This window comes from Mercenaria mercenaria, chromosome 10 (assembly GCF_021730395.1).
Source record: "Mercenaria mercenaria strain notata chromosome 10, MADL_Memer_1, whole genome shotgun sequence".
NCBI lineage: Eukaryota > Metazoa > Mollusca > Bivalvia > Venerida > Veneridae > Mercenaria > Mercenaria mercenaria.
In genome coordinates, this window is record NC_069370.1 from 9,607,209 (window position 1) to 9,631,655 (window position 24,447).

Below are 24,447 nucleotides of genomic sequence, written 5' to 3' on the forward strand. Positions count from 1 at the left end.
ATGGGGGAGACATATTGGTTTTACCTTTGCCGTCAGTCTGTCAGTTCGTCTCCATTTGAATTGTGTTGCTTTCACAGGTCAAACTGCTAGCCGGATTTTGAAGAAACTTCTCATGAGTGATCATTACCTAGCCTAGTTATGCTAATCAACAGCACATTCTGCTTTGCTGCACAAGATTGCCACCTGAGCTAAAAATATAAAAATCAGTACGACTTCCACAGGTCAAAACCCTGTTTTGAAATTTTACAAAATTTATCACCTTTTTCAACTTTTATTTTCATTCAACTGACAAGGCTGTTGAATAGTCAAGTACAGCTCTTGTTTGTATTTAAACTCTGTAAAAATGTTTTATCAATTTTTGATAGTCTGATGATTCAAGCTGTGATGTTGTTCCATCTATAACGACTGCTGGAGGTTATGCATCTGTTTCTCTATCAACCAGTCATACTGTTGCTTCTGCTACAAAGAGTGAGGAAATTGTTGCCCCTTTAACTTCGGATGCAGTTGTATCCTGTGTAAGTTCTGTTTAATTATTAGCTCGAGTATTCAAAGAATAGAATAGTTTCAGCTATTGTACTCGCCCTAGCTTCACCATCACTGACACCTTAGTTATTCTTTCACATGCAAGTATGTATGACTACAATTTGAAGACATGAAGCTTTGGAACTTATTTTATTTTTAGCTCGCCTATACAAAGTATAAGGAGAACTATCCTACTACCTACTAGACCTAGGGTCAGCGTCTTTCCGCGTTCCCACCTTCGTTTAAGTTTTTTTTACACTTTTTCATTTTTCATCATATCTTTGTAATTACTTGATGGATTTGATTCAAACTTTAAACAGTTATTTCTCACCATCACCAACATCATCAGACCAAAGGGTCATAACTCTTGCACCAATATTTCATGATTTATTACCCACTTTTTACTTTGATTTTCAGGTTGTTTTGATGCACTTTCACTCTATCTCTGTTATTATCCCCCAACGAAAGTCAAAGGGATATAGTTTTAGTGTTGTCCGTCCGTCATCTAGTTGTCCTCTACCAAGATTGATCAAATTATCCCTCTAGGGTCAAATATGGCCCCATCCCGGGGTCACATGGTTATATAGACTTTTCTTGCATATCGGACTGGCGTTTCCGGTTATTTTACCCATGCCGGCAAAACCTATCTGGCATCCCCCATGCCAGATGACTCTCGTGCTGTTAATGACAACTGCTGGTTCATACACTAATAATATATTGTTTATGTAAAATACGAAAAAAAAGCAGGTACCTTGATAGTTTCTCTCCGTTCCTTATAGTACATTTCTTGATTCAAAATACGTTAGTTTACCATAAAAACATAATGTTACGCTACAAACGACAAAACTAAAGTGGAACTTTGTTATTGTGCGTAACGCAAAACATCATGACGTCACTTCTGCTTACGGACGTTAATTTCCCGCACTTTGTGTTCATTCTCCACTATAAGAAAGAGTGCTAAACTACCTTTTGTAAAAAACGGTATGCCAAAAAAAATGTCTGCCAGAATAAAATGCTAACATGTATACAATATGCAAGAAAAAATATCAGTCATGTGTTTAGAATCGGATGGAAATATCCGTCCCTGGGCCACCTGTGCATGGGCGGTAATTCGGCAAGCCTCATTACCGCCCAATGCGCAGGTGCCCTCGGGACGGATATTTCAATCCGATTCGTAAACACATGACAGATATTATTAATATAGGGAAAACTTTGAAAATCTTCTTGTACAAAACCACATGGCCTAGGGCTTTGTTATTTGGTATGTAGCATCATCTAGTGGCCCTCTACCAAGATTATTCAAATTATGCCCCTAGGGTCAAATATGGCCCCGCCCCGGGGTTCCCAAGTTTTACATAGACTTATATAGGAAAAAGCTTTAAAAATCTTCTTGTCTGAAACCATAGATCTAGGCTTTTGATATTTGGTCTGATGCATTGTCTAGTAGTCCTCAACCAAAATTGTTCAAATTATTAAAAGAGGCCCTGCCCTGGGGTCACTTAATTATGTCTCCCCCAGGAAACATATTGTTTTTACCCTGTCCGTCCGTCCATCCGTCCGTACGTCACACTTCATTTCCGAGCAATAACTGGAGAACCATTTGACCTAGAACCTTCAAACTTCATAGGGTTGTAGGGCTGCTGGAGTAGACGACCCCTATTGATTTTGGGGTCACTCCATCGAAGGTCAAGGTCACAGGGGCCTGAACATTGAAAACCATTTCCTATCAATAACTAGAGAACCACTTGACCCAGAATGTTGAAACTTATACGATGATTGGTCATGAAGAGTAGATGACCCCATTGATTTTGGGGTCACTCCGTCAAAGGTCAAGGTCACAGGGGCCTGAACATTGAAAACCATTTCCGATCAATAACTGAGAACCACTTAACCCAGAATGTTGAAACTTCATACGATGTTTGGGTTCATGAGAGTAGATGACCCTATTGATTTTGGGGTCCTCTCGTCAAAGGTCAAGGTCACAGGGGCCTGAACATTGAAAACATTTCGATCAATAACTAGAGAACCACTGACCCAGAATGTTGAAACTTCATAGGATGATTGGTCATGAAGAGTAGATGACCCCTATTGATTTTGGGTCACTCCGTCAAAGGTCAAGGTCACAGGGGCCTGAACATTGAAAACCATTTCCGATCAATAACTAGAGAACCACTTGACCCAGAATGTTGAAAACTTCATAGGATGATTGGTCATAAAGAGTAGATGACCCCTATTGATTTTGGGGTCACTCCATCACAAGGTCAAGGTACAGGGCCTGAACATGGAAAACCATTTCCGATCAATAACTAGAGAACACTTGACCCAGAAATGTTGAAATTCATAGGATGATTGTACATGCAAAGTAGATGACCGCTATCGATTTTGGGGTAATCCCATTAAACGTCAAGGTCACAGGAGCCTGAACATTGAAAACCATTTCCGGTCAGTACTTGAGAACCACTTGACCCAGAATGTTGAAACTTAATAGGATGATTGGTCATGCAGAGTAGATGACCCCTAACGATTTTGGGTCACTCTGTAAAGGTCAAGGTCACAGGGTCCTGAACATGAAAACCTTTCCGAGTCAATAACTTGAGAACCACTTGACCCAGAATGTTGAAACTTCATAGGATGATTGGTCATGCAGAGTAGATGACCCCTATGTTTTGGGTCACTCTGTTAAAGGTCAAGGTCACAGGAGCCTGAACATTGAAAACATTTCCGATCAATAACTAGAGAACCACCTGACCCAGAATGTTGAAACTTATAGGATGATTGGTCATGAAGAGTAGATGACCCCTATGATTTTGGGTCACTCCGTCAAAGGTCAAGGTCACAGGGGCCTAACATTGAAAACCATTTCCTATCAATAACTAGAGAACCACTTGACCCAGAATGTTGAAACTTCATAGGATGATTGGTCATAAGAGTAGATGACCCCTATTGATTTTAGGGTACTCCGTCAAAGGTCAAGGTCACAGGGGCCTGAACATGGAAAACTATTTCGATCAATAACTAGAGAACCACTTGACCCAGAATGTTGAAACTTCATAGGATGATTGGTCATGAAGAGTAGATGACCCCTATTGATTTGGGGTCAACTCCGTAAAGGTCAAGGTCACAGGGCCTGAACATTGAAAACCATTTCCGATCAATAACTGAGAACCACTTGACCCAGAATGTGAAACTTCATAGGATGATTGGTCATAAAGAGTAGATGACCCCTATTGATTTTAGGGTCACTCCTCAAAGGTCAAGGTCACAGGGCCTGAACATGGAAAACCATTTCCGATCAATAACTAGAGAACCACTGACCCAGAATGTTGAAACTTCATAGGATGATTGTTCATGCAAAGTAGATGACCGCTATCGATTTTGGGGTCACTCTGTTAAAGGTCAAGGTCACAGGAGCCTGAACATTGAAAACCATTTCCGGTCAGTAACTTGAGAACCACTTGACCCAGAATGTTGAAACTTAATAGGATGATTGGTCATGCAGATTAGATGACCCCTCGCGATTTTGGGGTCACTCTGTGAAAGGTCAAGGTCACAGGGGCCTGAACATTGAAAACCTTTTCTGGTCAGTAACTTGAGAACCACTTGACCCAGAATGATGAAACTTCATAGGATGATTGGTCATGCAGAGTAGATGACCCCTAACAATTTTAGGGTCACTCTGTTAAAGGTCAAGGCCACGGGCCTGAACATGGAAAACTATTTCCGATCAATAACTAGAGAACCACCTGTCCCAGAATGTTGAAACTTCATAGGATGATTGGTCATGAAGAGTAGATGACCCCTATTGATTTTAGGGTCACTCCGTCAAAGGTCAAGGTCACAGGGGCCTTAACATTGAAAACCATTTCCTATCAATAACTAGAGAACCACTTGACCCAGAATGTTGAAACTTCATAGGATGATTGGTCATAAAGAGTAGATGACCCCTATTGATTTTAGAGTTACTCCATCAAAGGTCAAGGTAACAGGGGCCTGAACATGGAAAACTATTTCCGATCAATAACTAGAGAACCACTTGACCCAGAATGTTGAAACTTCATAGGATGATTGTACATGCAAAGTAGATGACCCCTATCGATTTTGGGGTTAATCCATTAAAGGTCAAGGTCACAGGAGCCTGAACATTGAAAACCATTTCCGGTCAGTAACTTGAGAACCACTTGACCCAGAATGTTGAAACTTAATAGGATGATTGGTCATGCAGAGTAGATGACCCCTAACGATTTTGGGGTCACTCTGTGAGAGGTCAAGGTCACAGGGGCCTGAACATTGAAAGCCTTTTCCGGTCAGTAGCTTGAGAACCACTTGACCCAGAATGATGAAACTTCATAGGATGATTGATCATGCAGAGTAGATGACCCCTAACGATTTTAGGGTCACTCTGTTAAAGGTCAAGGCCACAGGGTCCTGAACATGGAAAACCATTTCCAATCAATAACTTGAGAACCTCTCGACCCAGAATGTTGAAACTTCATAGGATGATTGTTCATGCAGAGTAAATGACCCCTATTGTTTTTGGGGTCACTCTGTTAAAGGTCAAGGTCATAGGGGCCTGAACATTGATAACCAGTTCCGATCAATAACTTGAGAACCACTTGACCCAGAATGTTGAAACTTCATAGGGTGATTGAACATGCAGAGTAGATGACCCCTATTGATTTTGGGGTCAGTCTATTAGAGGTCAAGGTCACAGTGGCCTGTTCATGTAAAATCATTTTTTGGAAATAACTTGAGAACCACTTGACCTACAATGTTGAAACTTAATAGGATGATTGGACATGCAGAGTAGATGACCCCTATTTATTTTGAGGTCACTTGATCAAAGGTCAAGGTCACAGGAGCCTGAACAGTGACTTGAGAATCACTAGGCCAAGAGTGTTGAAATTTAGCGGGATGACTGGACATGCCAAGTAGATGATCCCTATTGCAGCCAACCATCAGTGTCTCTTTGACTTTCGCTCCTGACCCCTATTGACTTCTTGCCTATAGGACTTTGCACTGGGGGAGACATGCGCTTTTTTACAAAAGCATTTTCTAGTTATTTGAGTTATATAGGAAATAGGAAAAATACTTTAAAAATCATCTGATCCTATTTCCAAGACTAATTATAATTACCTGATGACCCAAAGTGATATGATATTACTTGACTGTGACCTTGACCTAATGACCTACTTTCTTGTTTTTTAAGATACAGCCTAGAAATTTTGATGACATACACAGTTTTGCACACAAATCGTAAAACTGAATTTCATTGACCATGACTGTGACATGCTGACTTTCTTAATATTTTATCATCAGTTTGACATTTGAAACATGTAGCTCAATCTAATTACTTAGATGAGCGATCCAGGGTCATCATGACCCTCTTGTTTTCAAACCTTCCATAAATATTTATCAACATGCAAGTTGAAACCATGCTCCTCCACCCAGTCATGCCCACTACCGACCATGCATCCTCTGCCCCTCCTCCCATCCCCCACCCCACTCCCTTCAACCAATTTAAAAAAAAAATATTTATTTATAATTTTTCATCAATATTTATAATCAACATGTGAAGTTTTGTTTCCTCACCCGTTCAATCCCGCCCAACCACCCTACAAAAAAAGAATATAAACATTTATTATATACCTATATAAATTCTGTAAAAAATCAGCTTGTATTTCACAATTAAATATGAACAGACAGACCAAAATTCCGTATTGTACCTTTTAAATTCCGTATTGTACCTTCCGTATTGTATGCTGCCGGACTATTTTCATAAATATGCATGACCCGACACAATTCTATAAATAGGGCGCATAAAAACTTCACTAAGTTTCATTTAATATCGATAAACATTGAAAATTTCGTTCAAGAACTAAACAAGAATCAAAATGGTAAAGGTATATAATAAAAGGGTCATTATAACAGTATGTAGATCTTGGACTTAGTATTCGGCTCTCGTGGATTTTGCAAAGTTGGATCACACTCGGGGCTTACGCGCCTCGTGAGATCCGATCTGGCAAAATCCACTCGAGCCGAATACTGCATCCAAGATCAATCTACTTTTATAATAACCCTATTATATTGATATATTTTTCCTTCCCTTTTTATGCCCCCAGCATCTACTGATGCGGGAGGCATATAGTGATTGTCCTGTCCATCCGTTCGTTTGTCCGTCCTTACGAAGTAAAACCCCCAACTGGGATATAAAAGCAGGAAGATGGCACTGGGGAAGGTTTCTACATAAAATATGCATGGTAAACATCAGAGAACCCTTCCTTGAAATCCTGAAAGAACTCCTGAATGAAAAAAAAAGTAAAACATGAACATTTATACTTTGATTATCATTTCTATTTGTGCATTTAGTATATTTGCTGCCATGAATGTGTATTGTTTTGACAGTCCTCCCTAATGGCCTATTATCTTGACTTTCTTGATACATTGACTGAAACAGGCCTCCAAAAATTCCACCAAATTTTCATTTCATGTCTTGACACTGTGTTTCACAGTCCTAGTGTTACATTTATCTTGATTAATTTGGATTTAATTAAATAATTTCTCAAACGAAACAACATATCAAATGAGAATAAATTTTGCTTTGTTGACTGGAATGATAACATTGATAGGGAGGAATCTACTTCCTATAGAACAATGTCTTATAAAAGAAATCCCACAAAACTTATCAAGTACCAGTGAAGAAAAGAAAAACTAGTGATTTTAAAGAAAATATTTACAAAAATTGGATTAATAACTTTTACAACTGAAAACAGCAAGTTGCATGCTCTTCTGTATTTTGAAAGATTGTCTGCTACAAGCTACCTGTGTTTACAATGGTTATTTTTAGCTACTGCTTCTGAGTAACAAAATGTAGCTCCTCCCACTATTTTCCGTCTGCCCCGGTAGGAAATGTTGGGGGTTTAACAAAATGGGACCGTTTCTTCTAGCATCAATACCCCTTACTAGAATAACTTCATACTAATGCAGATGTAACCTCAATCCAGTGGCCATTCCTCATCTTCAGACATCACCTGACCTCAGTTTGACCTTGGCCTCATTTTGGACTTAGGTTGCTTTATATGGGTCTTCTCTTGGTTAACCAAATGGGACCGTTTCGTCTAGCATCAATACCCCTTACAAGAATGAATTGATACAAATACAGATGTAAACTGTGACGATTCCTCATATTCAAACATCATCTGACCTCAGTTTGACCTTGATCTTGTTTTGGTGCAAAAGCTATTGACGATGATGCCACTTGTGTGTGTGTGTCAAGCTCACATTTCAATTAACTGCATTTAATCTTAAAAGCTTAAAAGCTAAGCTTATTATAGTTAAAATATATCATTTAAAATAAATTCTTTAGTCTGGATCAAAGTTGCATACATTTATTAATATGTACTCTTTAATTAAACATTTGTTATCTGTTAATTTGATTTTGACTAATGAAATTAGTGTCTTCTTAGTAACATCCTTAACTTTTTGCTGGATATATTTTTTTGCAATTTCTCACCACAAACCCTTTCTGATGGGGATACCAATTCATTGAATTTGCTTGTTACTGAATGGATTTGATTCAAACGTAAAATAATTGTTCAACATCATCACCTTCATCTTATGACATAAGGCACTATTTTTTCATGAATTATTCCCCCTTTTTATTCAGCAATTCAGCTTAAAGTTTCGATGCACTTTTACTTTATCTCTGTTATAACTGAATGGATTTGATTCATTCTTGAAGTAGATATTCAAAATCATCACTTACATCATATGACACAATGTGCATAACTCTGGCACCAATGTTTCATGAATTATATCCCCTTTTCCTTAGGATTTCAGGTTGATTTTGATGCATTTTCACTAAATCTCAGTTATTACCAAATGCATTTGATTCAAACTTGTAATAGTTGTTCCACTTATCACTCTCATCATATGACAAAAGGTGCATATCTCTTGCACCAATATTTTATGATTTATGGCCCTTTTTTGCTTAGAATTATAGTAATGTAGTGTTTTGATATACTTTATATTTACCTGTCTTATTGCTTGATATTTTTGACACATACTCAAGCTCTTGTGCAATATCTGAAAAATAAAGTCGTTAAGTTTCTAATGATGTCAGCTACTGAACAATATTCTCAATATGGCGGCCGATTAACTGGTTGGACTTGATTTCACACAAATGACCGGTTTCAAAATTTTGAAATCGTCCCAGCCCTACACATTTATATAGTGGGCATATGATGTTGCTGCTGTCTGTTTGTATGTTTGCCCTGAAATCTTTTGTATCCAACTCTTCCCTGACTAATAACATAATTTGTGTCAAAATTTTACAGAAAAACAAACTTGATGTGCAGGGCACCATAAAAAAGGAGTTAATATCTTTGTCTTTGCTATATACTGTGGAATCATTAATATTCGTGGGCATAAAATTTCGTGGTTTTGGTCAAAATGGCAATTTCGTGGGGATATGAATTCGTGGATTTCAACTTTACAACATAAAATGAATTGAAATTTTACTTGTTCGTTGTGATTAAATTTCGTGGATTGACACAACCACGAAATCCACGAAAATTTGTCCCCCACGAATATTAATGATTTCACAGTAGCGGATGACACAGTATGTTGGAGTATCCCTGTACATGATTCTAGTCTATTAAAAAAAATAATTTTAACTTGATTTATTTTGACCAATTCAGGACATTGATGACCAAGACCAGGCGGAAAGAGATATGGAAAGATATTTTCAGGTAAAATTGGTTACATTTATTCACTAAAGAATTACTGCAGTACTGTAGATGATAATGATATTTTTGAAGAGGTGGTATGAGGGGAGTCCATATTCAAGTCTACATATGTTTTGATAAAAGTTCAAGTTAAAGCACATAAGTTTGTAAATATAAACACCAAATGGAAATGAAAATGAATGTGAAGTTGGGTCATTAAATATGAATACAAAAAAAAGCAACAAGTACCTGACAAATGTAAAATCATGAAATTTGAAGCTGTAAATGTTAGTCTTAAGAAGTTGCAGTAGTAGCCCTAAAAAAAGGTTAACATAGTATTACTTGATATAATAATACACATCTTTACGACAATGTTTTTATACAAGAACCATTTAATGAATGAGATATTTTATTTCGCTTCTAGCATGTTACAAAGGACTTCATTGACTGCATTCATTAAATATTTGTACAATCGAATTTTTTTCCAGCGTCCTGCTATGCTGTTTGATGCTATGACGTAATAATTTGACGTCAGAACAGTGAATTGTATAATAATTCACCGTCATCATCTTTTTTTGTTTAAAAGGGAAATGATTTGTATTGTGTTAGAACATACCTGCCAAGAAAATTGCTTCTTAAAATGCACTGAACAGACATGTTTATTTCTTTTTCAGCTGAAAGAAAGAAAGGAGGAGCGACAAAAAGTAATTATAGTTTTGGTTCTAATAAGTTCATGTAAAATATAACTAAGATAGAGTACATAGCAGATAATAACCATACTGTAGTTCTACACTCAAAATGGACTCTTAAAAAATATACTCTAGTTGCCTCTTTGAATGTAGGGTTGACACATGTTTTTATGCCCCCGAAGGGAGGCATATAGTTTTTGAACCGTCTGTCGGTCTGTCAGTCTGTCGGTCTGTCCGCAATTTTCGTGTCCGGTCCATATCTTTGTCATCCATGGATTGATTTTCAAATAACTTGGCATGAATGTGTACCACAGTAAGACGACGTGCAGTGCGCAAGACCCAGGTCCGTAGCTCAAAGGTAAAGGTCACACTTAGACGTTAAAGGATAGTGCATTGATGGGCGTGTCCGGTCCATATCTTTGTCATCGATGGATGGATTTTCAAATAACTTGGCATGAATGTGTACCACGGTAAGACGATGTGCAGTGCGCAAGACCCAGGTCCGTAGCTCAAAGGTAAAGGTCACAGTTAGACGTTAAAGGATAGTGCATTGATGGGCGTGTCCGGTCCATATCTTTGTCATCGATGGATGGATTTTCAAATAACTTGGCATAAATGTGTACCACAGTAAGACGACCTGTCATGTGCAAGACCCAGGTTCGTAGCTCAAAGGTCAAGGTCACACTTAGATGTTAAAGGATAGTGCATTGATGGGCGTGTCCGGTCCATATCTTTGTCATCGATGGATGGATTTTCAAATAACTTGGCATGAATGTGTACCACAGTAAGACGACATGTCTCACGCAAGACCCAGGTCCGTAGCTCAAAGGTCAAGGTCACACTTAGACTTTAAAGATCATTTTTCATGATAGTGCATTGATAGGCATGTCCGGTCCATATCTTTGTCATTCATGCATTGATTTTAAAATAACTATGCATGAATGTGTGACACAGTAAGACGATGTGTCGCGCGCAAGACCCAGCTCCGTAGGTCAAAGGTCCTAAACACTAACATCAGCCATAACTATTCATTCAAAGTGCCATCGGGGGCATGTGTCATCCTACGGAGACAGCTCTTGTTTAGCTCACCTTTGGAAATGAAAATGACATAGTGACAAGGTGAGCTTCTGTGATCACCATTCGTCTGTCGCAGGTCTGTCCGTGCTTGCGTACATCCGTCGACAATTTCTTGACTGCACGATAGTGGTTTCATTTATTTTATTTTAATCAAACTTGAACAAAACTTGTGTCACTTTAATCACATAATGGGTTCAAGAGTTATGCCCTCAGAAAGTGCCAGAAGTTGTGATTGTGACCTTATCTGCACAATAGCAGCTTTATGATTTGACTTTTACCAAACTTGCACAAAACTTGTATCACCATAAGATCTCTATTCCTTTCTTGAACTGGCCAGATCCCATAATGGGTTCAAGAGTTATGGCCCCTGAAAGGGCCAAAATTAGCTATTTTGACCTTGTCTGCACAATAGCAGCTTATTTATGATTTGACTTTATTAAACCAGACTTACACACAACTTGTATCACCACAAGATGTAAGTTCCTTTCTTAAACTGGCCAGATTTCATTATGGTTTCCAGAGTTATGGCCTCTGATAGAGCCAGAATTAGCTTTTTTGAACTTGTCTGCACATTAGCAGATTCATTTATGATTTGAATTTAATCAAACTTGCACAAAACTTGTGTCAACATAAGATCTCTGTTCCTTTCTTAAACTGGCCAGATCACATAATGGGTTCAAGAGTAATGGCCTGTGAAAGGACCAAAATTAGCTATTTTGACCTTGTCTGCACAATAGAGGTTTCATTTATGATTTGATTTTAACCAAACTTGCTAACAACTTGTATCACTACAAGATCTTGGTTCTGTTTTTGAACTGGCCAGATTCCATTATGGGTTCCAGAGTTAGGGCCCCTGAAAGAGCACTAATTAGTTTATTGACCTTGGCTGCACAAAAGCAGCATCATTTATGACTTGAATTTATCGAACTTGAACAAAAGTTGTGTCACCATAAGATCTCTGTTTCTTTCTTGAACTGGCCAGATTACATAATGGGTTCAAGAGTTATGGGCCCCTGAAAGGGCCAGAATTAGCTATTTTGACATTGTCTGCACAGTAGCAGCTTCATTTATGATTTGACTTTATTAAACCAAACTTACACACAACTTGTATCACCACAAGATGTAAGTTCCTTTCATAAACTGGCCAGATTTCATTATAATTTCCAGAGTTATGGCTTTGATAGAGCCAGAATTAGCTTTTTTGAACGTGTCCTCACAATAGCAGCTTCATTTATTATTTGAATTAACCAAACTTGCACACAACTTGTATCATTATAAGATCTCTGTTCCTTTCTTGAACTGGCCAGATCACATAATGGGTTCAAGAGTAATGGCCTGTGAAAGGGCCAAAATTAGCTATTTTGACCTTGTCTGCACAATAGCAGTTTCATTTCTGATTTTAATTTAATCAAACTTGCACAAAGAATGTGTCACCATAAGATCCCTGTTCTTTTTTTTGAACCGGCCTACTCCTGTAATGGATTCCGGATTTATGGTTCCTGAAAGGACCAAAATTAGCTATTTTGACCTTGTCTGCACAGTAGCAGCTTCAGTATGATTGAATTTTAACTAAACGCACACAACTTGTATGACCATAAGATCTTGATTCCTTTCTTGAACTGGCCAGATCAAGATGCCTGAAGGGACGTATCATGTTATAACCTCATGTCCATCTGTCTACCTGTCTGTTGGTTTGTAATTTCCCTTCCACTCTGTAACTCTTGAACCACTTGAAGGATTTCAAAGAAACCTGACGCAAATGTTCATCTTATTAATATGACATGCATAGCCTATGTTTCAGTTGGCTCAATTTAAGGTCAAGGTCACACTTACGGGTCAAATGTCATATGACTTTGTTTTGTGTGTATATTGCTCTGCATTTGGGTTGCATTTCATTGCTCTAGGTTTTATTTAGCAGATCCTTCTTTTGTTCAGTTACAATTTTTTTTTTTTAATAACTTCCCTATTATGTTACTATGAATAGCTGATTTAGTAACTTTTTTATTACTGGCCGTAAGGAAAAGCCAAGACCACTTTTCTGTGGTACAACATGGATGGTACCTCCAATTTTTAGGTGAATGTTGACATATCTGTACCTTGTAAGATTTTTTTTCTTTTTGGTTAAAGCATTAGTACTCAGGTGAGCGATATAGGGCCATCATGGCCCTCTTGTTTCCTGTTATAACATCTGCAGAATACCAAGGGATTGGTTAGTGCCTGAACCCCTTAGGGGAATGGTACCAACGTTTCCCAAGGGATTCTGCAGATGCTATAGCAGGAAGAGAACATGTGCTAACACTATTCTAGCATAAAAGAATTTATAAATGAATACAATGTCCTTCAACGTCATTAAATTTTGGGAATGCCTGAGTTTTTTTTTTATGTTGACGTTATTTTGTTTTGAATAATATGTTTTGGGGCCGAATGACGTGTATGCTTTGCCATGGAACACGCATATATAAAAAGGTGTTATAACAGCACATGAGCGCGAGCATCTCTCTGTTAACACACGTTTTCTCTCCTGTCAAAAACCTCCAGAAAAGTGACAAGAACATTAGTTTTTTGCTAGAATGTGTATTATAAAAGTACTTTTTTTTAAGAACTTTAGATGGCTTCTAGGACAAAAATGAACACTCATAGTTAAAATGTACATGAGATAATTTTATTACAAATACTGCAACATATAAGATGTACATTCTACATGAAATTAGGTTTTACTCTCACTAAATGTCAAAGTAAAGATGTTTTAAATAATCTTGTTTTATGCTTTGCTAGCTCACTAAAGCACACAGTGCTCAAGGGTGAGGTTTTGTGGTTATTGATTGTCTGGTGTTGAACACCATCCAGCATCTGTCAGCACCAGTCCAACTTTGATGAAACATAACAGTAATGTTCCTAGCATGATCCTCATAAAAAATTAGCCAAAGAAATGAATTCCATACAGAACTGCCATGGCTACCAAACAAAAACACTTTAAAAATCTTCCTGTCCATAATCACTCAAGCTAGGGCTTTGGTATTTTGTAATTGACATCACCTAATTGTTTTTTACCAAGACTATTCAGGTTATCCCTCTAGGGTCAGATATGGCCCACTTGACCCTGCCCTAGGGAGTGGGGGGAGGGGGTTACATGGAAAAACTTTGAAAATCTTCTTGTCTAAAACCACTGGGCTTTGGGCTTTGATATTTGGTATGTTACATCATCTAGTGGTCCTGTGCCAAGATTGTTCAAATTACTGGGGTCACATGGTTTATATTAACTTATATAGTGAAAAAAAACCTGTAAATCTTTTGTAAAAAACGACAGGTCATTTCGCTTTGATATTTGGTATGTGACACTGTCTTACAGTTATCTACCAAGAGTGTTCAAATTATGCTTCAGTGGTAAAAAGAGGCCCAGCGCAGGATTCTCAAATTTTACATAGACTTGTAATGTGACTTCCCACATTGATTTAATTAAACTTGTTGGATAAAATTGATAAAATGCTCAGCAGAGCATCCCATTTTATTATTATTACATTTTAAAACAGAGCAAAGAGATTTTTATAACATTTTAAAAACATTCAGTACTTATCTTGAAGAATCTTTACCATGACCTTCTCACCTACTTTTTATACGCCCGTTTGAAAAATGGGACGTATTATGGAAACGCCCCTGGTGGGCGGCATCCACAGACCTTGTCCAGAGCATATCTTCTACATGCATGGAGGGATTTTGATGAAACTTGGCTCAGTTGTTCACCATCATGAGACAGAGTGTCATGCGCAAGAACCAGGTCCCTAGGTCTAAGGTCAAGGTCACACTTAGAGGTCAAAGGTCAAATTCAAGAATGACTTTGTCAGGAGCATATCTTCTTCATACATGGAAGGATTTTGATGAAAGTTGGCACAATTGTTCATCATCATGAGACGGAGTGTCATGCGCAAAATCCAGGTCCCTAGGTCTAAGGTCAAGGCCACACTTAGAGGCCAAAGGATACAAGAACGAAAAATTCAAGAATGACTTTGTCCGGAGCATATCTTCTTCATGCATGGAAAGATTTTGATGTAGCTTGGCAGAGTTGTTCACCATAATGAGAGGGAGTGTCAAAGGATACAAGAAATGAAAACTTTGTCCGGAGCATATCATCTTCATGCATGAAAGGACTTTGATGTAGCTTGGCACAATTGTTCACCATCATGAGACGGAGTGTCATGCGCAAGAACCAGGTCCCTAGGGGTAAGGTCAAGGTCACACTTAGAGGTCAAAGGTCAGATACTAGAATGACTTTGTCCGGAGCATTTCTACTTCATGCATGGAGGGATTTTGATGTAACTTGGCACAATTGTACACCATCTTGAGACGGAGTGTCATGCACTGGTCTCTTCTTTTGAATTACTTCCCTTTGCTGTTACTATAAATAGCTTATATTGTAACTTTTTCATCACAAGTCATAGAGAAAAATCGAGACCACTTTTCCGTAGGAGAACATGCATGTTACATCCAATTCTGAGGTGTATTTTGAGCTATCTCTACCTGGTAAGGATTTTTATGTGGACTTTTTTTTTTATTTATTTTTTTTCTCTCTTTAAAGATTAACTTCCCTTAGTTGTTACTATAAATAACATACATTGTAACTTTTTTTATAATTGACCGTAGTGAAAAACCAAGACCACTTTTCTGTGGTACAACATTGATGTTACTTTCAAATTTTGGGTGTATTTTAAGGTATCTTAACCTGTTAATGATTTTTTTTTGGACTTTGGAAAAATAAACAACTAGAAAATTAAAATTCCATTTGCAAATACAGGTGCTAATGTAAAGAAATTTGCTGTAACGGGCGTATATTGTGACATTCTGGCACTCTTGTTTACCTAGTTTTCAAAGAAGTTTTAGCAAGGAAATTTGTTCTGTCAAGCAATTGAACTAAGGTGAGCGATATGGGCCATCATGGCCCTATTGCTTTGTTTCAAATATTTTCCAACTGTCATGTTTTTTTAAGATGGCTTCACTTATAATAAAAGGCCAGCAGCTTGGAGCAAAACGGATATCGGTGGTATATTGCTCCCATGGAGGAATAGGACTGTCCATGTCAGTACCACCCGAGACACCTCTTAAGGTAAATAAATGTCACCAACCCTTATTTGTATCCCCGGAAAACAAAATTGTAAGGGGGGTATACTGGTTCCAGGTTGTCTGTCTGTCCGTAGACACAATCTTGTGCGCACCATCTCTCCTCATCCCCTTGACATAATTTAATGAAACTTCACACAAGTGATCAGTAACAACAGTAGTTATGCATGGGGCATGTGACTTCTTTCAACAACAAAAATTGCCGAGTTATGGGACTTTGTTTCTTGTTAACATACTATGTACATACAGTCTGCATATGCAGTTTACTGCGCGCCTAATTTTACGGACCCTTGCACACAATTTAATGGAACTTCAGACAAGTGATCAGTACCAACCCTAGTTGTGCATGGTGCATGTTACTTTCTTTTAGATAAATATTCTGTATAGTTAAGGACATTGTTTTTTGTTACTATATTGTATACATACAGTCCACATAATTATGCAATCTTGTGGTCGTCAAATTGCAATGTACTGTGTCAGTGCATGCAGAGGGTACATTACATTCATCACCTTCAGTGATAGTTATAGTTTGTTATGGTCATTTAAAATGAATGAAAGTTTAATATTTCTTATATAAGTTCTATTGAGAAAAGGCCAATACCTGGAAGGCAAAAAGCATGATAGATCAGCTTTGTTTTGGGGCTGCTTAGTCCCTGATGAAAACATTGTTTAATCTTTGAAGAAAATTAAACCTGTAAATGTCTTATTTATCTGTAAATGAGTTTATAGTTCTTATATTGAAGTCCTACCTAAGTAGATATTATTTATTGTCATCATTTTATGTCCATCTGTTTGATGTGCTGACCATAAAACAGTTAAGTAAACTGCCAATTCATAAATTTTGGTATACCTTTGGCTGTACAGGTGTCTGCCTAATTATTCAGTTGCATTTCACCTTGTAAATTTCCCATGCAACCAGATTTTTCTGAATGGCAAGACGTGTTAATTTGATGATGACCTTATGAGGGATATGTGGTTGATTACACCGTGTTAGTCTGTATAAATATTTACTTTCAGTTTGTGTTTGATTATATATGCTCCAACATTCAAGCAGAGGTACTGCCACCAAAATTTGTTTTGAAAACATCAGATGATCAGGAATACAAGCCGACTGATAATTGTGCCTGTGGTGATGTCCCCGGTCTGCTCTTTATAAAAGAAGAGGTAACAGTGCACAAGCTGATGCACTCAAGTATAAAATGGGTCAGTCAGATTAAGTAATATTTGTGATGGTTTATGTTCACCAGTATTTATGAATAATAGAAGTTGAACTTTAAAAATATTTAACAAATAATCAAGGCCTTTGAGTTGTTTATCGTCTGATTTACCACAGTTCAGAGTTCAGATGCATAGGAATTAAACCACGAGGGTGTTAGCCCGAGAGGTTAAATACTGAAGCATCTGAGAGATGAACCATGATAAAGTAGGCCATAAATCACAAGAAGGCCTTGATTGTTTTCATTCTGACATGCTCATTAAGGGCTTTTTTTCGGCCGTTTTTATAGCCATTATTCGGCTATATTCCCAATGCCAAAAAGTATGTTTTTTCCCAAAATGAGTGCAAAAATTCCCAATCTACATCCTGAAAAAAAATTCATCAAAATTGCACAAACATTGACCAAATTATGGACAATTTTGTAATGGAAGTATGTTAAAGAGGTAAAACAAGTGTATGAGATAGTGCTTAAACACATCCTTACTATAGCCTATGGGACTAAATATTTCCCAATTTGGAACATTTACGCGTCAAAATTCCCAATTTTGGGGGTATAGGCTATGTTCCCAAAATAGCTAGAAAAAACCCTGTCATTTATATATTCAGTAAATATTATGCTGGACTTAATTTACGCGAAGAGTAATGTATTGGACGTCATGCGGCAACTTGACGTCATAATTATAATGCTCTCTTACTGGTCCGCGCTTCAACTGTTGCAAGTTCCATCACTTTGAAATATTTTATGCAAAATTATGTATTTCTAAGAATTTATTAAATTTGAATGTCTGGATCCTCAAAAATGATGCAGATATTGGATTAAAACATAGATATTTTAAAATTTATGGTATATTCCTGCTACTGAGAAAAAAAAATTGAATAGTCAAGCATTGTTACAGACAGCTCTTGTTGGCGTTGCATTTATCATTTGCATGTCTTCACTTTGTGTTACCTCCTAAAAGCGCAAGAAATTCATTTCACCAACTTTCATTCATTGTTATATGTTACAGTCAATGAACCATGTCACCTGACTGCCTGTAGGGTAAGTTAATATGCATGATTATATAAATGAATACTGACAAATGAAAATTTGGCTTTAAAACGTTTCCCTGGACATCATTATCACGAATGTTTTTGCCGTAACGATTACTTTATGCCAATAAAAGCACACCTTAAGTGAAAAACCTTACAATGTTAATCAGTTTACTTATACCGTGCTCCTTCAACCTTGCTTTCAATCTATTCATTTGCATATTTTAGTGTATCATTACATATATTTTAAAATTCTGTCAACAACACTGCTGGTATCCCACATGCAGGTATGAGCAGGCAGAAAACAATTCATAATTTTAACTTTCGTATTGTATGTTTCCAGGCTACTTTAATTTAATGTTCATCACCTGAAACGGTGCACTATAAAACTCATTTTGGCTTTAACATTTGCAATTATTGAAGACTGCATTTGATAACTACAACACAATTATAATGATGGACATGCATTAAAACCTGTTTTAGCCAGCTGTCAACCCTATTAAAACAGTAAACCTGTCATGAGCAGCCAATGTCTCATTTTCCAAAATGTCATTCATTCTATAAATTACCTGCATTAAGCAGCAACTTTTTTCCCACTCCCTTGGCAGGCTGCTTAAGGCAGGTATATTCATTAAACATGTCATTACAATAGAATCTACATTTGTGACTTTGTACTTTGCTACCATTGAATTTGCAAGGACGGATCACACTCGGTGTTTGCGAAACTAGATCTGATCTGGCAAAGTCGACTCTAGCCGATTTCAGCATCCCAGATTGAGCTACTATTATTATAACCCTATTATATCTTGACCAAATAGTATGATATAATATTTTGATGTTGTTATACATGTAATTGCCATTGACGTTGGGTCCATAAGACACTTAGGGGAAATTTTGGCTGCTTCAGAAGTCCATGCATTATGACACAATAAAGACACTAAATCAGTACATGTGTATATAATTTTTGCAAGATTTAGCTTAAAAGGAGCAGTGAATAGTACTCAAACAGATGAAATATATTTCATTTTAATAATAACATAGCTTTCATTTCATGTTTTCTTTGAAAATTCTTAGTCGGATTCTTGTTATAAAGCATTGACATTGGATATTTTCAGGTGTACAACTTCGACGATACACTAACTAATTACGACGAAGTGCATTTCATGAGCTGTTAAATCTTGGTCAAGAACATGGAAGACTCACACAGAAAACAACAACACAAGACTTGTAACTTTGTTAACCTCCAGTGATGAATGGTGGTTGGTTATAGGAACCATCTATCTGTGCTTCTGGTTTAAACTGTGTTTCCACTCTATATGTCAAAAAGCCCTTAAAGGATTTTCATTAAACTTTGGTGAAATGAACACATTATCAACATGATGTGCAGAACTGATATGTCAGCTCAAGATCAAAACTTGGTCAGAGGTACCTTTTGTGTCGGTTCTGTATCTCCTATACCACTTGAAGGATTTTAATAAAACTTTGGTAAAAAAAATTTAAATCAAATTTAGGGAATAGTAATAACTGGTAACTGTATTTAGCTCATTTAGATTTGATATTGACAGAGATAAGAATGTGGTCAACTGGGCGTTCAAAGTAAAACATCCATTGCAAGAATCTGGTTTTGATGTTTTATGGTTATATCCAGAATCAGTTTGTATTAAAATGTTTATTCCAATATTACCAACACGATTATTTTACCTGTATATAAGCAACTGGAGACAGGACATGCATAACAAATTTTCTCTTTGTTTAAAGAACGTCAGTTGACATTTGGAATTTCTGAACACCTAAATGAAATGAATTGTGTTAAACTGTGAAATAGTATTGCCAAATCGTGGGCTGAGCGCGAAACTATTGTAACTTTTTATAAATAAAGAACAAGATACAATAGTTTTGCGCTCAGCCCTAGAAATTAAGACTGTCTTATCATTTAAACATTAAAACTTGCAGACAGAAATATAATGAGATCTGAAAGAAAATGTATTTTACGTGAACACAATGCTTTTGAACATGAATTTCTTGTACTTATATGCCCAATTTGTTCTGGGTAAAGAAAAATGTATTTACCATAAAAATTTTACAACCATAATTCTTAAAACACATCAAATTTGAAAACTTTAAATAGGTTGACTATATATTGTAATAAATAACTTATGATTTAAATGGGGAACATTAGTCAGTTACTTCCCCTGATTATGTCCAAGAAGTAGATTGGTTATTCCTCAGTTTTTATCATTGACTTTGTAATTTTCAAAAGCAATATCTTTACTAAATTTCATTGGATTGGAAAATGATTAAGGACAGGTTATCTTTTAGGGGTCCTCTGCTAAATTTAGGTTGGATTAATCAATTTATTTAGAAACCTACTCATAAACAGCATATTAATTTTGACCAACCACAACATGTTGGATAAAGATTTAAACAAAAAAGTCAGAGGATTCCAGCTGAAAGGGACCTATGTAATATTTGGTTATTCTTGCGCTTTATCTTACAACAATTCAAGGGAAGTAACAAGCTAATGTTCCTCATTACCTGTATGATTGAAACGGTTTTAGCAGTTATGTTAAAGCTAAATTGTAATAATTTGTTATCATTGTATAAATGCATTTGGGGGAGACATGCACTTCTCTACAAAAGCATCTTCTGTTTAGTATATGAATCAAAATTCTTTTTGTAACACTGTTTTACTTCAGGTAACCAGTGATTCAAATATTTTTGATTGACTTTTATAATAATGTACATAAAATTGTGTTGATGATACAAATTTAAGCATTTGTGTTTTGTTTGGAAAGTATACAATGTCCTTTTTACATGCATTGCTTTGCTATGTTAGTATATGTGCACTGCTTGTGTGAATATAGCTTTTTTCTTTTTTATTAATTATTGAAATGTAACAATACTGTAATAAAAACATTACAGTTAACTTAAAGATTTACTAATACAACTGTTGTGGTTTAAATAATAGTAGAATATTTAATGATGTTCTCTTTATTCAATGAAAGCTGCTGTATCAGATTTACAGGAAACAATTTTTTTCAAGAGCAGGCAAAGAAAAAACTTATGTTAATTCAATCATGGTAAATGTAAAATCTATATATTAAAGATTTTCAATGTAAAATCAGACCGTAATGGGATTTTTGTTTGTTTATAAAGTTATTACAAACTGATATTAAATTTGCTCAGACTAATTTCCATCCACCAAATATGGATTGCCCCATGTCTTTTATACATCCGAAGAATATGTATTATGTTATGACGCACGTGTCTGTTCATCCATCCATTAGCAATTTCGTGTCCGCTCTGTATCTCTGAAACCCATGAAGGATTTCAAAGAAACTTGGCACATATGTTCACCACAGTGAGACGATGTGCAGAACGCATGTTTCAGATGATTAGCTTCAAGGTCAAGGTCACACTTTGGAGTGAAAGGTCATGTATGACTTTTCTGTGTCCGCTCTTTAACTCTTGAACTACTTTAAGGATTTCAAAGCAACTTGGCACAATGTTCACCACACTAAGGTGCAGAGCTCGTGTTTTTATTTGGCAGATTTCTCTTTTGATCACTTACTATATTTTTTGGAATTACTTCATTTAGGCAGATCCCTTTTTTGTTCTCATTCAATAATTAATCCCCTGCTGTGGCGGAGGGATTATAGGAATGGTCTGCGTCCGTCCGTCCGTAACAAAATCGTGTCCGGTGGATATCTCCTAAACCCATTAAAGGATTTTCATGAAACTTGGGTCAAATGATCACCTCATCAAGACGATGTGCAGAATCCATGAGTCAGCCTTATCGGCTCAAGGTCAAGGTCACAACTCAAGGTCAAAGGTTTGAGCCTTCCATTGTGTGTCCGCTCTATATCTCTTAAACCCCTAGAAGGAATTTTATAAAAATTGAGTCAAATGATCACCTCACAAAGACGATGTGCAAAACCAATGAGTCAGTCATGCCGGTTCAAGGTCAAGATCACAAATTAGGGTCAAGGATTTGAGCCTTCCATTTTGTGTCCACTCTATATCTACTAAACCCCTTGAAGGATTTTCATCAAACTTGGGTCAAATGATCACCTCATCAAGAACACACGAGTCAGCCATGTCAACTCAAGGTCAAGGTCACAACTGAAGGTCAAAGGTTTCAGCTCTGTATCTCCTAAACCCCTTGAAGGACTTTCATGAAACTTGGGTCAAATAATCACCTCATCAAGACATGCAGAATTCAGGCGTCAACCTTGTCAGTTCAAGGTCAATGTCACAGCTAAAATAAAAGGTTTACCCTTTCACTATCCATAGCAGTGGCGGGGGAGTTAGCTGTCTTTCAGACTGCCTTGTTCTTTTTGTATGTCTTCTCCTTTTGTTTATTATTATAGCTTATTTTGAAACTTTATTATTGGCTTGTATTGACCCGCTTGGTGGCGCTCTTGTTTTTAAATGGTTAAATTCTATTTATACATTTGACATAAAAGGGTAGTTATGCCTCCCCCAATACAGTGGTGTGGGAGACACATCAATTTACTCCTGTCTGTGTGTGTGTGTCTGTCACAAAGCTTGTCCACACTTTTTTTAAGTCGAACATTTATCACCCTGTATTCACCATCAGACATAGGCCAAGTTCGATTACTATCTAAATCAGCCCAGGCCTTGAAATACTGAAAAATTCTTGGAGCGCATCTAAGAAAGCGCATGCCCTTCGATTAGTATATTGATTAATAATGAGTGGAATCAACCCGGGCATGTTGGAATTCTGACCCTTGAATAACAAAAAAAAAAAAATGTGCATTTGTGCGAGACATGCGCTCTTCTCAAAAGCATCACCTTGGACTACAAAACAAGTCATGATTATCACCCGAGTAAAAACGGCAACATTGTCACTGGAACTTCGTTTTAAGATCGGTGCACTTAATGTCATCGGGTTATAATAAATTTTGTATCTCCTTTTCCCTATATAAGTCTACTTGGGGCCACTAGGGCAGGACCACTTTCCACCACAGGGGCATAGTTTTTTTTCTCAGTATTTGGCTGCAATTAGAACTACCAACACAGCACAGCTTCCTCATTTTATGAAACATCAAATCAATGAAATATTGCAGGCTTTTATTTCATTTATTTAAGAATCCTATAATAATTTCCACTTGCTCACAAATAAGAAAAAATATAATAAAAATCATGACACTTTCAACTTTTAATCAACTATACATATAATAAACATTTATGTATTTAAATGCTTTAAAAACTAAATTGAGAACTAGAGCCAAAATGTAATTGAAGAGAAAAGAGGGCCGGAAGGGGAAAAATATCTTAAATTGGAAAAATATCTTAAATAAAAGGATAATTGCTTTAAAATTATTTTCGAATGCAGACTATTTTCATAAACAAGATGGCCCTAGAAAGGTATTAATTGATTATTAAGGAGAAACAATCCACTGTCGCCTACATTATATACAGTGGGTTCAGGTAAAGTGAAACAAGACGGCCAAAATGGCCCTATATCGCTCACCTGTCATCATTGCACTTAAGGACACACAGTCAAACAAGATCAAAATTCTGACCAATTTTCATGAAGATCCATTGAAAAATATGGCCTCTAGAGATGTTGAGACCTAGTGACCTAGATTTTGACCACAGTTGACCTGGTTTCAAACTTGATCTAGATATCATCAAGATGAACATACAGACCAACTTTCAACAGATCCCATGAAAACTATGGCGCCTAAGAGTGGTCACAAGGTTTTCCTCTTATTTGACCTACTGACCTAGTTTTGGACCGGACGTGACCCAGTTTCGAACTTGACCTAGATATCATCAAGATGAACATTCTGAACAATTTTCATGCAGATCCAATGAAAAAATATGGCCTCTACAGAGGTCACAAGGGTTTTCTATTATTTGACCTAATGACCTAGTTTTTGACTGCATGTGACCCAGTTTCAAACTTGACCTACATATCTTTAAGGTGAACATTCTGACTAATTTTTATAAAGATCCCATGAAAAATGTGACCTCTAGAGTGGGGACAAGCAAAAGTTTACACACGGACGGACGCTGCGCGATCACAAAAGCTCACCTTGTCACTATGCGA

At 36.8% G+C, this 24,447-nt stretch overlaps 1 protein-coding gene across 1 annotated transcript; it reads left to right on the top strand.

The window, feature by feature from the left end:
- On the top strand, window positions 1–23,801 carry LOC128546292 (uncharacterized). The gene is made up of 7 exons (XM_053516693.1): window positions 1–39; window positions 366–515; window positions 9,219–9,269; window positions 9,920–9,949; window positions 15,993–16,109; window positions 17,141–17,287; window positions 19,484–23,801. The coding sequence occupies exons 1-7, from the start codon at window positions 1–3 to the stop codon at window positions 19,541–19,543; spliced, it is 594 nt and encodes a 197-aa protein (XP_053372668.1). The 3' UTR covers window positions 19,544–23,801.
- Window positions 23,802–24,447: the final 646 nt, after the last annotated feature.

What these genes read in the sequence shown, in the direction of transcription:
- LOC128546292 (XM_053516693.1), top strand. Translation starts at nt 1, where the DNA reads ATGGGGGAGACATATTGGTTTTACCTTTGCCGTCAGTCT. An exon ending in TTTACCTTTGCCGTCAGTCT is followed by an intron (nt 40 to 365) that starts GTCAGTTCGTCT and finishes AATTTTTGATAG; the next exon opens with TCTGATGATTCAAGCTGTGA. An exon ending in CACCCGAGACACCTCTTAAG is followed by an intron (nt 16,110 to 17,140) that starts GTAAATAAATGT and finishes ATTTACTTTCAG; the next exon opens with TTTGTGTTTGATTATATATG.